General features: G+C 34.3%; 1 protein-coding gene across 14 annotated transcripts in view; it reads right to left on the reverse strand.

Moving 5' to 3' along the window:
• The window catches only part of KIAA1109 (KIAA1109 ortholog), a 215,935-nt gene that overhangs the window by 139,829 nt on the left and 61,800 nt on the right, over nucleotides 1-14,306 (reverse strand). For 11 of the 14 annotated variants that reach the window (XM_021938762.2, XM_021938768.2, XM_021938766.2 and 8 more), the window contains 4 exons: nucleotides 8,134-8,361; nucleotides 7,233-7,370; nucleotides 3,002-3,181; nucleotides 831-959 (listed from right to left, as the gene is read on the reverse strand). In XM_021938762.2, the coding sequence (XP_021794454.1) occupies nucleotides 831-959; nucleotides 3,002-3,181; nucleotides 7,233-7,370; nucleotides 8,134-8,361 (675 nt within the window). Of the gene's footprint in view, nucleotides 1-830; nucleotides 960-1,725; nucleotides 1,856-3,001; nucleotides 3,182-5,554; nucleotides 6,863-7,232; nucleotides 7,371-8,133; nucleotides 8,362-14,306 lie in introns of those variants that run through there. The other 3 variants (XM_021938761.2, XM_021938770.2, XM_021938771.2) reach the window with 3 other exon arrangements.

Consider the following 14,306-nt stretch of genomic DNA (forward strand, 5'->3'; position numbering starts at 1 on the left):
AAAGTAGGATGAACTACTTTCAATTCACAGTAATATAACACCAAACAAATATAATTTGTATAGCAGAAGAACAAAAAAGGAAAGACACATATGGGACAGAACTAGAAAGAAAAACGAAGCTGTTAACCACTGTGTTGTAGAACCAGGGTAAGTTATTTTTCTTTTTTGAAACAGCCATGCTTTCCAGATTTTCTGAAATAACCACGCTTCCAAAATCAGGGGGAGAAAATGCCTCCCTCCCCAAATTCATAAGAGAGAGTATTTATTGCACAATAATACTATGCATTTCATTGCCACTGCACGCGGTTTTAGGGATTACCATCTACTTTTTGCAATCCTTGTGAAGATATTGTAATGACCCTTAATGAAGGTGGCACAATGTTGTGAAAAGAGCATAACATGTGGTGTCAGGAAACCTGGCAAATGACCAACCTTGCTATTACATTATGGGAGAAATGGCATGTCCAGAGTGGTCTGCAAACCATGTCATGTGAAGAATTCAACCTTCTCCTTGTTTCAATTTCTAAATCTTCTACATAAATATATAGCCACATCCCAATAATGCAATATGACATGAATGTTAACAGCAAAAATGTAAGCAAAATATAATTTTTATAATTCTGTTTATTTTTTAATTTGTATGTTTTAATAATTATCTCATATTTTAGATACTTTAAAATGGCCAAGAATTTTAAAAATAATTTTATTAACTGAAAAAACTGCAGTTTGCTTCAAGGCTACGTGTAGTTGACTTGAAGATGATATCTCAATATCCCATTTTTAAAAATTCATAAATGTTTATAATATTGCCAACAGATTTGTTAACATACCTTGGATTCACAGAACCGACGATCAATTCCATGCTGACATATTATTACTGATTTTGGTCTTTCCAGTTCATACTCCCGACATACCACATGAAAAACAAATGTCTGTCCCCACTCCAAGAGGCATGCCAGCTACAGATAATCAGTGACAAGTTGACAACACTGTTAGCATTCTAAATAAGTGTTCAGAGTTTAAAAGCTTCTGAAGAATGTTAACATGGCTTGGAAGAACCCAAACACTGTCTTAAAACTTCTGCTAAATAAGCAACTTGTTAGCCAATGATTTTTGCTACCTTTAATATCATTTATATATGTTATTATAAACATATATGCTTATATTACTTTTCCTTTATGAATGACAAAATGCACTGCCAAAATGAAAACTCATTTCAACTGAAAAATTTCACTTCAGCAACTTTTAAAGAAAATCCTTTTATCCAAGTTTATATATCTTTCCTGTTACATAGCTAACTGAAATCTCCACATAGAAAATCACCTAAAATTCTCTAATCATAAACCAAACTTTTATGTGAGAAAGTATCTAAATATCACATTGAGCTACAATTTTTAAAAACCAGGTATTTTGAAGATTAAAGCACTTTTGTTTATGTAAATAGAAGCTTAAGTAAGCATATATTGTAATTCTTCAAATCTTCAGTTTAAAAAAAAAAAAAAACCTTAATTTTATAATTGATTAGAGCTGTTAAAAACATTGAGAGATAGATATACATGGCATTATCCCCCCAAATAAGTACATAATTTAAACACTTGGAAAATATAAATTTTACTTTTAAAACATACAGAGAATGGAATAAACATAAAAGTGCCTACAGATTCATGAACTGTACAGCAAACAGTGATGCCGAGATTTTATGCAAAAGAAAGAGAAATGTTTCACCTTATAAACGCAATTTATAAACATGTAAGATTCCAGCAGTCCTTAGAACAAAGGAATTGTACCAGCACGGCTTTATTCCCTTCTTAGGGAACAAGCTGCTTTGGAATATGCTTCAGTTTTCACTTGTATACTTAGGGATGGGAAATGGGAGATAATAAGGAGAGGACAGTTACAAGGCCAGTGAGCAATGACTATTGCTTTTCATCCATTTTTATACATTCCATTATGCATTTCTTTTCACATATTTTTATAAATATCATTATACATTCTAGTATTATATTGAGATGACGTTCAACTCCAAAATATCCCTTTTCAATCCCATTCATTTTCCCACCATTTCTAGAATATTAATTTTTGCTACCCTCTGACGATTTCTTCCAGGTATACAGGGCATCTAGGTTCTTCATCACTTTCTTGTTGCTACTACATACCTCTAAATTATATGTTTTATACCCATTCTATAACTTTTTATCAAAATTGAGTATGTAACATTCCTATCAAATTTGTCTTTTGAAATATCAAGATGAACATTCATATTATAATAAATATATGACGCAGGTGAAACATTAAAATAATATGGCAATTCAACTAAACTTCAGTGGCCAATTAGAAACAAATAATATATTAAGGCTTTTGTGCCTTCTAAGGATTAAGTAAAAGGGGTGGTGGGAGAGAATTTATCCAAAAGGATCACACCTAGAATTCTAGACCAGATTTACTTACCAGTAAATTCACTTTTATTTTTTGAAACTATTATAAACATCACTAACAGCAGGTACAAATGATGTAACCTTGCTTTGGGACATGACGAGCAAAGAACCTCATTACCTAATCCTTAGCATCATAAGAGCTACTTTCAAATCCTACTTAAGAAATATGTAAGAAAACAAAGTTCTTAAAAAATTACTCCATATAGTAGAAAAATAAGATTTTTTCCAACAATGGAGGGCCAAGTAACATAATTTTAATAATATATTAAATTGACTTCTAGAACAGTACTCATCCTGAGTTTTTCCCAAAGAAAGTCTCAAATTCTTGGAAATATTACATAGAACTACATACATTACACCCAACAAATTATATGTGGCTCAGAAAAGTGAAACTTGTCTCTGACTCACCTATAACTAAAATTCTGAATGGCAAGAATGACTCCCATCAGAATGCCATCAGTGGAAATGCAATGAACATTCAAACAGGCATACAAGTTATTCTTGAGAAGGTGGATAAAGAAAGGAAAAAGAAAATAAGTCAGGAGATAGCACTCTGAAAACCATACCTGTGGTGCTGTGACTTTAGCTGTAAGACTTCCAGCCTGCACATCAATTAACCATGCGTATTCTAAGGAATCACTTCCCAAAGGAAGACCTTCTGCTGAGAACATAGCGTGTGCTCTCAGCTGGAGACCTGACAAATTGATGTGACCTTCCCTGAGTACTTCATCCACAGGGGGTCGCTGCTGAAAACAATAATGATGAGACCGTAAAACGTATAAGAAAATCATATTATAAATTCTAGTTGTTTCCCCCGACACCCCCTGCAGAGATGAACAATCAAATCATGCCATCTATAAGGCTTCAGAATCCACAAGCTCCTAACACAACCTTGTACCCATAGAGGTAGTCTGAGTTAAGCATCTTTAATGAACAATATCTATGAGAGCCCAACTATTATAAAAAGCAAGATAGCTGAGTCCTAAAAAGTAGACAGATCTCTGATTGACAACTGCCTTTATGAATAACAAGGAACTACAGTAGTACTCTGACAGGGAATACAAGAGACCAATCTTTTGTAGGAAATCTAAGAATCGTGAGATTAAAATATTTTTTAAAAGGAAGATAACATTGAAGAACATGGACTGTTAAGACCAAAAAATGAAGAATGGTGCTGAAAAGTAAACTTCCATACAGATTCTGAGGACTATGTAAATACAAGGATAGTTTTATCTTACAGAGAATAATTTCATACTCACTACTAAAAAGCCGCATGTATTTCAAAGGGAAAATTTCTAACATATTCAGAGAAATAAAGTATATGTCATAAAACAGATTATTTCATGGAACACTAGTTCCACACATTAAGAATAAAGAATCAAATAAGTCTGGAAATACCCTACTGATCAGTCACCAATTTCTGTTAAATCTACCTCCCAGTCTCTCACAAATGCATTGACTTTTTTTCATCTTCAGTGCTCTCATCCTGGTCCAAACAGTATCACCTCTTGCCAGGACCTTTTCAAGGTATTAACTTTTTACATCTCTCTGCTCCATACTCTATCAGTAGTCACAGAGATCTTCTAAACATATGACTCTGATCCTGTTCTTGCCTCCAGACCATTAAATGCTACCAGAGCACTGCCTACCTCACCTTGTGGCACATTTTACGCTTGAAATTATTAATCTTAATTTTAATGTTCACAATATTTACATTCTCCCCCAGGTTCATTAATGACCATTTCTGTCTTATGCACCAAGTATCACTGCACCTAACAGTGACCACAAAAAGTAGATGCTGCTGACTAGACAGATTTCTTCACAGCAAGTGTTCACAGAGTCTTCAATATACCAAGATACACTGAGGCAGTTCACAGATTATTTCCCAACCTAGTTTTATTACGGTATTCCTCTTCATGTATGTCTAGGCTACCTCACAGGGTTAGTGTTCCTTGCTTTCAACATATGTTGGGAAGTAGTCTTAAAAAAATTTTTTTAAGGATAAGGGCTAACTCTAATTCGTAAGAAACTTTTTTTAAAAAAATTCAAATTGAGACTACAATAATCACTCTAGAAGCTCTTCTGATCCAATTTTTCATTTAATTTTCATCCAAGCTATGTGACTTTATATAAAATCACCTGACTTCTCCAGGCATTAATTTCCTTACCTTTTTTACTGAGAGAACTAGGGAAGGTGGTCAAGAAAGTTACCTTCTGACACTGAGACTCAATAATTCTCAGTATAAAACTTTTATGAAATTTTTTAATCTCAAAATTACATGTGGATCTTGGGCTTTCCTAAGGTACAGCCTACATGATACACCAATAAACATTATATTCTAAATTTTATTGCAGTTTGCATCATGTGTGGGTTGAACGGCGTCCCTCAAAAATATATGTTCAGGTCTGAAGCCCTGGAACCTATGAATATGAAAACAGGACTTTTTTTGAAACAGGATTTTTGCAGATATAATTAGGTTATGGTAAGTTTACACTGAGGGTAGGCCCTAATCCAATATGACTGGTATCCCTGTAAGAGGAGAAAAAGTAGGACACACAGGCACAGAGAGAGAGAGTGGCAGCCAGTTGAGATGGAGGCAGAAATTTGAGTGATTCATCTACAAGCCAAGGAATACCAGGGATTACTGGCAACCACCAGAGCCTAAGAAGAGGCAAGGAAGGATCTTCCCCTACAACTCAGACAGACTGTGACCCTGCCAACAGGACTGTGAACCTCCAGAACTGTGAGAGAATACATTTCTGTTCTTTTATGTCACCTAGTGTAGGATACTTTGTTATGGCAGCCCTATGAAACTAATACATAAGATGACCACAGAGTAAAAAGTGCATAGTTTCATAATGGGACACAGTAGTCCATCAGTCACCTTAGATCCTTCGTCTTGAAGCCTTAAGACTGTTGCTACCCAGGATAAACTACAAGTGGGTAACCCAGATTTGAGCCTTGGAAGTAGACAAAGTGTGAACCCTCTCACTGTGAAAGAACATTAGATAGTATAATGACAGATGAAGAAAAAAATTCTTAGGAATAGTTTTGTCAACACTATAGAACATAAACAAGGTAAGTAGACAAGCAAATTCCAAGAGGATATATATGGTACCTTTGTCTTTGGGGTAAGTTGTCAACCATCTAGGAAATGAATTATCACTAGTGCTTCTACTTCCACCTTGATATCTCTACTCCATGAACTCCTTCTCCAATCCCCAAATAAGTCATACTTTATAATTCAGTCTCTCTACAAGTTTGCCACACCTCTATAATAAGAATTAATGTGAATATTCATAATCAGCTCAATAAAATGTTTTCTACGTCTGGAAAAGTCTTTTAAAAGTACAGTGATTAAAAGTTGAAGTGTTACCAGGTACTCATAAAAAACCAGGGATAGTCATCTACGATTCTCAGAACTTATCCATAGAAGACTTTCCCTTTTCCCTTTATTAATTTCCTTAACAGACTGAAAAAGGGAGATGGGCTTCCTCTCCACACACCTGCCTCCTAGAATAAAAAACAACTGATTCTAGTGACCCACTAATTTATAGAGAGGAGGACAAGAGTTTTTTTTAAGGTTAATATGGCAAGTTAAAATAGTGTTATGTGAGATCTTTGTGATGATAGAATAGTTCTGTATCTTCATTTTGGTGGTGGTTACATGAATTTACACATGATAAGATGACCTAGAACTATGCACACACATTGTATCAACGTCAGTTTCCTTGTTTTGATACTATAATTATGTAAAATAATTTTACCATGGAAAACAACTGGGTAAAGAGTACACACAGGATCTCTCTGATCTTTGCAACTTCCTGTGAATCTATAATTATTTCAAAATAAAAGTTTAAAACCGGAAACATTCTGTGGCAAAATAAAAACAATGCCTAGCACGTATTAAGTCTTAGCTAATATGATCTCATATATGTCAAATATATGTATGAAAAATTAAATTAAAATTCCATGAAGAAAAATATAGTCAGTGATGGCAAAAGAATGAAAAGGAGATATGCTATTTTAAATAAAATGATCAGTTACTACATATAATCATAATAAATGATCATTCACTGATGATTTCTGGGTATCAGATTCATCTTCACATTTATAATTTTACTGTCTCTTGTATTACGTTCCATTTATATTTCTAAATCACACAACTTGATTAAAAGTAAGACAGGGCATATAAGGCGGTGGTAGGTGCCACGGAAAGCCATTTGGCTTTTTAAAAAATAATAATAAAATTATAATCTACCCAGAAATGTAATAAATTCTCAAATTCTCACTTGATGAGTATCATTGGTTCTCTTTTAAAAGAGCCCAGAGGTATCTTGAAGGAATTAACGAAGTATCTTATGTTAGATGAATAAGTCATTGGCCGTGTAGATACACACGTTTTAAAATATTATTTAAATACTTAAAATAACATTTAAAATATAAAAAAATTAACATTTATGTTGTGATACTCAACAGAACCTACCAACATTTTATAAAGTTAATTTTTCCCTTCCATAAATATTAGAGAAAGTATTTCCATTTCTATTATAATAGCAAAAGGTATAAAATATAATTGGGATCACAGAAATAGAGACAAGCAAAAGAAAATTGAGGTTCTTGAAACAACTCTCATACACAAAAACATACTTACAAAACTTCTTAATACAGTTAACTTAAAAGTCTCTGACTTAAAGAGCTACAAAGTCCATGCACAGAAGCTAATACATTGTTTTAACCCAATAAATATTAATAGTAAATCTCTGTGTTTCCACCATATTTCATTTTCACCTTACCTGATAGTTATCACTGACAAACACATTCAGGGGTGACAGGATAAGTTGCAGCATGGTCTCCCTAAATCCTTTTTTCATTTCAAAACATAGTCTTTCCAAGAAAGCTGTAGGGCATTCAGGACCATCAGTAGTTCCATGCTACAGTCAAATGAAATGGCATAGTCGAAATACAGAAAAGGCAAAAAGTAAGGAAGTACAGAAAAATAAAAATTACATCTCTCATGATTAAGAGAATTTGCTTTTCAAAACAGAGAAACTACGATTACTGACAAAAATAACTATTCTGTACCTCAGTAGGATCATTAGCTGCACTAAGCAACAGAGGGCCACCCGCCCCCCAACCCCACTGCGACACAGACACACACCTCATCTGTCCCTCCTCCAAAGTCCCTGGGTTCTTGGGGCAATTTAATATCATTCCATGTCAATAAGAACAGGTCCACGGGTTGTCCTTAGAGTGACCCAGGATACTGTGCTAGATCCAAACTACATAATTCAACCCCACAGTCAAGCCAGAAACTTCATTTTGTAACAGATCTACCATAAGGCCCCAAACTGGTCTGGGGTCTAGAGATAAAAGCTAAGAAAATGTAAAGTCCTTGAATACCCATCAGGTTAATTATAAACCCAACAATTCAACGTATGACACAATGTCCTAACGTTACACAGAACAGCAAAGAAGCAGCTAAAGTTAAATTAGAAGAAAAATAGAAAATAAAATTACCAATGATCAAGTAATCATATTATGAAGAAAATACATGAGTTTTGTAACAGTAAAATAATATATTTAGAAGTTTCTGAATCTGATTTTCTTTTTCTAAGTGTGTGTTGCATGCTTTACATCTATACACAGGTGGATGTCATAATATATTCCAGACTACTTTGATGTGTAAACACTTACAACAGGAAGACGTCCATGAACTTTGTACAAATTAACAAGTACAGTAATATCCCAAGGACGCAAGGCAAGTGGATGAATTGACTTGGCTGAACCTTCATTTTCCTTTTTGTCATTTTCCATTCCAACAGCCGTCCACCCAGAGCTGGATGACGTTGACAGTGACAAAACAGGACTTGAGATAACCTCTTCAAAATCCATATACATGTCATCTTCCCCAAAGTAGTTTTCCTATAAATATTAAGAAAACGCAAATTGCTGTCAGAAGAAGTATGTAAATATATTTTCACCTATGAGCCTAAATTTGTAAATTATGTATTTCCTTAACCTATTATATTTAATAAAAAGGCATCAGCCCTATTGTCTTAAAATACAAAAGAAAACATATGTTAAGGCTTACACGTAGTCACTTGGCAAATAAATATTCAGTAGCAAAAAATACAAAAAGTTACAGAAGTCTATTTTATAGTAAAGCTTCATGACATTGCCCCAATTACAGCAAAACCTTGTAATTTAGGTCCTTAGAGACCTTTGAAGGTTTGCATGGTTAAAGAGTTTTCAATCACTGCTTCTCAGAGTTCTCAGGCAATACCTGAGGACATCCTTTGGGGGAAGCAATCCACTAAAAATCAGTCTGGCTAAATTCGATTAGGTAACTAGTACAATTCACATATTCCTGTGGGAATTATTTATCGGGCATGTTTCAACAGCTTTAATAAAAATATCCAATCTTGGTTATTGATGAGATAAAGGCATGTGTTACCAACAATTATCAAAAATTCCTTTCACATGGTTCATCCTAGTTTTTTATGCAGAAGTGTTTCAACTATTGTTTTCTTTTGCATGAAAATATAAATTTAGCTGGAATTTAAATTATTTTTTCCCATTGATTCTAAATTTAAATTTTGGCCTTTTGATCTGTCAGTAGTAAACAAAAGTTGTTAAATATTCCTGTTAACATTGTTAGCATATCTGTTAAATATTAGAACCAAGACAGGAATTTGGTAAATTCTGCATTTTGATTATTGACAAAGTTATTTTCTGACTAGAGTTATGGACATCAGTACATAATATCATTTCATAGGAAATAATGTCGAAGGGCTTAAAGTCATACAGTTAATTGGTAGGGGGATTAATATCGAAATCCCAAACCTACCAGCTCACAAAACCAGTGCTTTTTCCTCTATTCCCTATTGCCGTCCACCTCCTACATACAGATGCCACTTGAAACCTGCCTGAAATCTTAATAATTGTCTTTAAAATACAATTCTGAAGCACGGACAAATTTATGCACACATATAACAGAAAACACTGGGTTATACTTTAAATTCCAACATTAAATTTTTAAAAATAACATAAATGTCTAATTAAGTTCGATAAACATTAAAAACTTGAAGAGATAAAATAAAAAGCTGGTTCTTTGACAAGATTAAAAAAAAATTGATAGACTATTCGTGAGATTAACCAAGAAAAGAAGAGAGAAGATCCAAATAAGCTCAATTAGAAACAAAAATGGAAATATTACAACTGATACCAAAGAAGCACGAAAGATCATTCAAGGCTACTAAGAATAAGTTTACGTGAACAAACTGGAAAATCTAGAGGAGATGGATAAATTCCTGGAAATATAAAACCCTCCTAGATTAAACCAGGAAGAAACAGAAACTCTGAACAGACCAATAACAAAACAGTGAGAGAGAAAAAGGGATTTTTAAAAGTTGCCAACAACAAAAAAAAGGCCAGAACCACCAGATGGACTCACAGCTGAATTCTATCAGACATTTAAAAAATAATTGGTACCAATCCTACCAAAACTATTCCAAAAGATAAAGAGGGAATCCTCCCTAAATCATTCTATGAAGACAGTATCACCCTAATACCAAAACCAGAAAAAGACATTAAAAAAAAAGAAACTAAAGATCAATATCCCTGATGAACAAAGATGCAAAAATCCTCAACAAAATACTAGCTAACTGAATCTAAGAGCATATCAAAAAGATAATTCACCATGATCAAGTGGGTTTCACATCATGGATGTAGGCATGAGTCAACAAACGTGATATATCACATAAACAAAATTAGCAACAAAAAACCTATTCAACAAATTGTGTAGAATCAATATTGTGAAAATGACCACACTGCCAAAAGCAATCTATGAATTCATGGCAATTTCCATTAAAATACTACTGTAATTCTTCACACCACTAGAAAAAACAATCCTAAAATTCATATGGAATCAAAAAAGAGCCTGCATAGCCAAAGCAAGACTAAGCAACAAGAACAAATCTGGAGGCATCATATTACCTGACTTTAAACCATATACTAGAAGGCTATAGTTACCAAAACAGCAAGGTACTGTTATAAAAACAGGCACGCAGACCAATGGAACTGAATAGAGAAGCCAAAATAAAGCCAAAATAGAGCCAAATACTTGCAGCCAACTGATCATCAACAAAGCATACAAAAACATAAAGTGAGAAAAGTGGCTTTCATAGCAGGGATGCAGGGATGGTTTATACACAAATCAGTAAACGTGATACATCACATAAACAAAATAAGAAACAAAAACCTATTCAACAAATTGTGCTGGGATAATTGGCAAGCCACACATAGAAGAATGAAACTGTATCCTCATCTCTCACCTTATAGAAATATCAACTCAAGATAGATCAAAGACTTAAATCTAAGACCTGAAACCATAAAAATTCTACGATAACATCAGAAAGATTCTTCTAGACATTGGCTTAGGCAAAGAATTCTTCACCAAGAACCCAAAAGCAAATGCAACGAAAACGAAAATAAACAAATGGGACCTAATTAAACTAAAAAGGTTCTGCACAGCAAAAGAAATAATCAGCAGAATAAACAGACAACCCACAGAGTGGGAGAAAATCTTCACAAACTATGCATCTGACCAAGGACTAATATACAGAATCTACAGGGAACTTAAACAAATCAGCAAGGAAAAAAATAATCCCATCTAAAAGTGGGCAAAGGACATGAACAGACATTTCTCAAAAGAAGATACACAAATGGCCAACAAACACATGAAAAATGTTCAACATCACTAATGCTCAGGGAAATGCAATCAAAACCACAACGTGATACCACCTTATCCTGCAGGACTGGCCATAATTTAAAAATCAAAAATAATAGATGTTAGTGTGGATGTGGTGAAAAGGGAACACTTTTACACTGCTGGTGGGAATGTGACATAGTACCACCACTACGGAAAATAGTATGGAGATTCACACTAAATGTAGAACTACCATTCGATCCAGCAATCCCACTACTGGCTATTTACCAAAAAGAAAAGAAGTCATTATATGAAAAAGACACTTGCACACTCATGTTCATAGAAGCACAATTCACAATTCAAAAACATGGAACCAACCTTAATGCCCAGCAACCAATGAGTGGATAAAGAAAATGTGGTATGTGTATATATATACACATACATACGTACACACATATATAGCATGGACTACTCCTCAGTCATAAAAAGGAATGAAATAATGGCATTCACAGCAACCTGGATGAAATTGGAGACCATTATTCTAAATGAAGTAACTCATGAATGGAAAACCAAATATCATATGTTTGCACTCATAAGTGGGGGCTAAGCTGTGAGGACGCAAAGGCATAAGAATGATATAACAGATTTCGGAGACTCGAGAGGAAGGATGTGGCAGGTGGTGGGGTGAGGGATAAAAGACTACACATTGAGTATAGTGTACACTGCTCAGGTGATGGGTGCACCAAAATCTCAGAAATCACCACTGAAGAATTTATCCATGTAACCAAAAACTACCTGTTCCCCAAAACAACTGAAATAAACTAAACAAACAAACAAAACTTAAAGATGTTCAAAGCAGTAGTTCTCCCCTCCAGAAGCCTTTATGAAATACACATTCCACCCCAGTCCTGATGACTGTTCAGAAAGTTTGCAGTAGGCAGAGTCCAGAGTCAAGTGTAAAGTGGAAAAACTCCTTTGATACTTCCATGTGTAAATGGCCCCCAGAAAAACACCTCTGCCCCACCTTCTCCAAAACAGTTAATCTAAGGACTCAACTACTATTAGGTTTCAGCATACTAACATGTACCAACAAAACAAAACAGTTACCAGCACTCATTTTAACTCATTTTTAATGATCCTAGCCAACAGATCTCTTATTTTTTAAAAATTCCCTTGTAATCTCTCATAATTGTAAATCTTGAAAAAAATTTAGATTTCTGTAGATTATTACAGTAAAAAGAAAAAAGATTCCCTTGGGTCTAATGTTCAATTTGCTACTAAAGCAATCTCCATTGCTTTTGAAATGGAAATAATTCATATCAAATTCCTTAGGGAACACTGAATGCCCAACATAGCAGAGAACATTTGCTAATTTTTGTTAAATGTGTCAGTGACTTTGCTCTAAAGGAGTTATAAAATACTAGGATTCTTTCATGAGTTAATACATTTGTAGTTACTGAATATCGTCAACAAAATGTACTTTTAAAATTATAACTCCTTTAAGAATTTTGTCTAATGTTAAATGTCTAACGCTGGGTGTGTGACTTAAGGGTTTTTCTTAATTTATGAATTCCAAATCTATTAGTTAATTTCTTAAGAATTAACTGAAAGGCCAGGCGCAGTGGCTCACACCTGTAATCCCAGCACTTTAGGAAGCACAGGTGAGCAGATCACTTGAGCCCAGGAGTTCGAGACCAGCCTGGGCAACATGGTGAAACCCTGTCTCCACAAAAAATACAAAAATTATCCAGGTATGGTGGCACATGCATGTGGTCTCAGCTACTTGGAAGGGTGAGAGAATCACCTGAGCCCAGGAAGTCGAGGCTGCAGTGAACTGTGACCATGCCACTACCTGGGTGACAAAGTCAGACCCTGTCTCAAAAAAAAAAAAAAAAAGAATTTACTGAAAAAAAAAGTTACCAAAAAGGTTGATCAAAATGTAAGGTAGGTGGTAATACATTATGGCAAACTTTTATGGTACTTTAAGATTAATAAATGTACACAAATATTTACAAATACAAATAAAACTTTCAATTTCATTTTATAATAGATGGCATGCAAAATTAAACTATCTTTAAAATAAATTCTAAACAACCCTAGAAAAAATCCACTGGCTTATAGAACCAAGAAAACGTGTTCTTTTGTCAAATTTGCATCATGTTTGAATTTAAGAATGATAAACTACATTTCAATTTACTTAAGAATTCTCCAAAATTTTCTTTTCATAATGGTATTTTGATATATGAGTATCTTATCACCTACTTCAAGTAAGAGACTGTAATGTTTTTCCTAGTTAAAAATGTATACTTATCCAATGATGCTCATTTCTCAAAACAGAAAAAAATAACAACAGGTGAAAAGATGGCAGCTAATAAAATCAGAGAAACAGTAGGAAAAGTCCACAAGTACTGTTTCCAAAATTACCCTTTTTTTAAAAAAGAAAAACTAATAGCCAGGTTTCTGTTCAAGATTATTAAAATTATTATTATTTTTTTTTTTTTTTTTAGACAGAGTTTTGCTCTGTCCCCAGGCTGGAGTGCAGTGGCGCAATCTCGGCTCACTGTAAGCTTCACCTCCCCGGTTCACACCATTCTCCTGCCTCAGCCTCCCAAGTAGCTGGGACTACAGGTGTCCGCCACCACGCCCGGCTAATTTTTTGTATTTTTAGTAGAGACAGGGTTTCACCTCGTTAGCCAGGATGGTCTCGATCTCCTGACCTCGTGATCCGCCCGCCTCAGTCTCCCAAAGTGCTGGGATTACAGGCGTGAGCCACCGCGCCCGGCCTAAAATTATTTTTAATAAGAAAAACATATATGCCATATATACCCTTTCATGCAGTTATTTGCTACCACTGACATGTTATCATTATAAAAAGATTTATTTTCCTTCATTAACAAAAAAATAAGACTAAGAGAAGTCAAATCAGGAAAGTAATGTAAGTAGTATGGTTATCCAACTTTATATCCACAACAGAAGAAATGACAAAGTTTTAATATGACTGAAATGATTTTGGGCTGACACTCACAGTTACTATATTGTCTACATCTGCAGAAGACCTCCCATTTCCACACATGTCCTCATAAATTTTAATGAATATTCAGTAGACATATTCTTCTTAGAATTATTTATAATGATAATGCCAGGTCTAGTTTCTTCTGTG

Source organism: Papio anubis, chromosome 3 (assembly GCF_008728515.1).
Source record: "Papio anubis isolate 15944 chromosome 3, Panubis1.0, whole genome shotgun sequence".
NCBI classification, from domain to species: domain Eukaryota; kingdom Metazoa; phylum Chordata; class Mammalia; order Primates; family Cercopithecidae; genus Papio; species Papio anubis.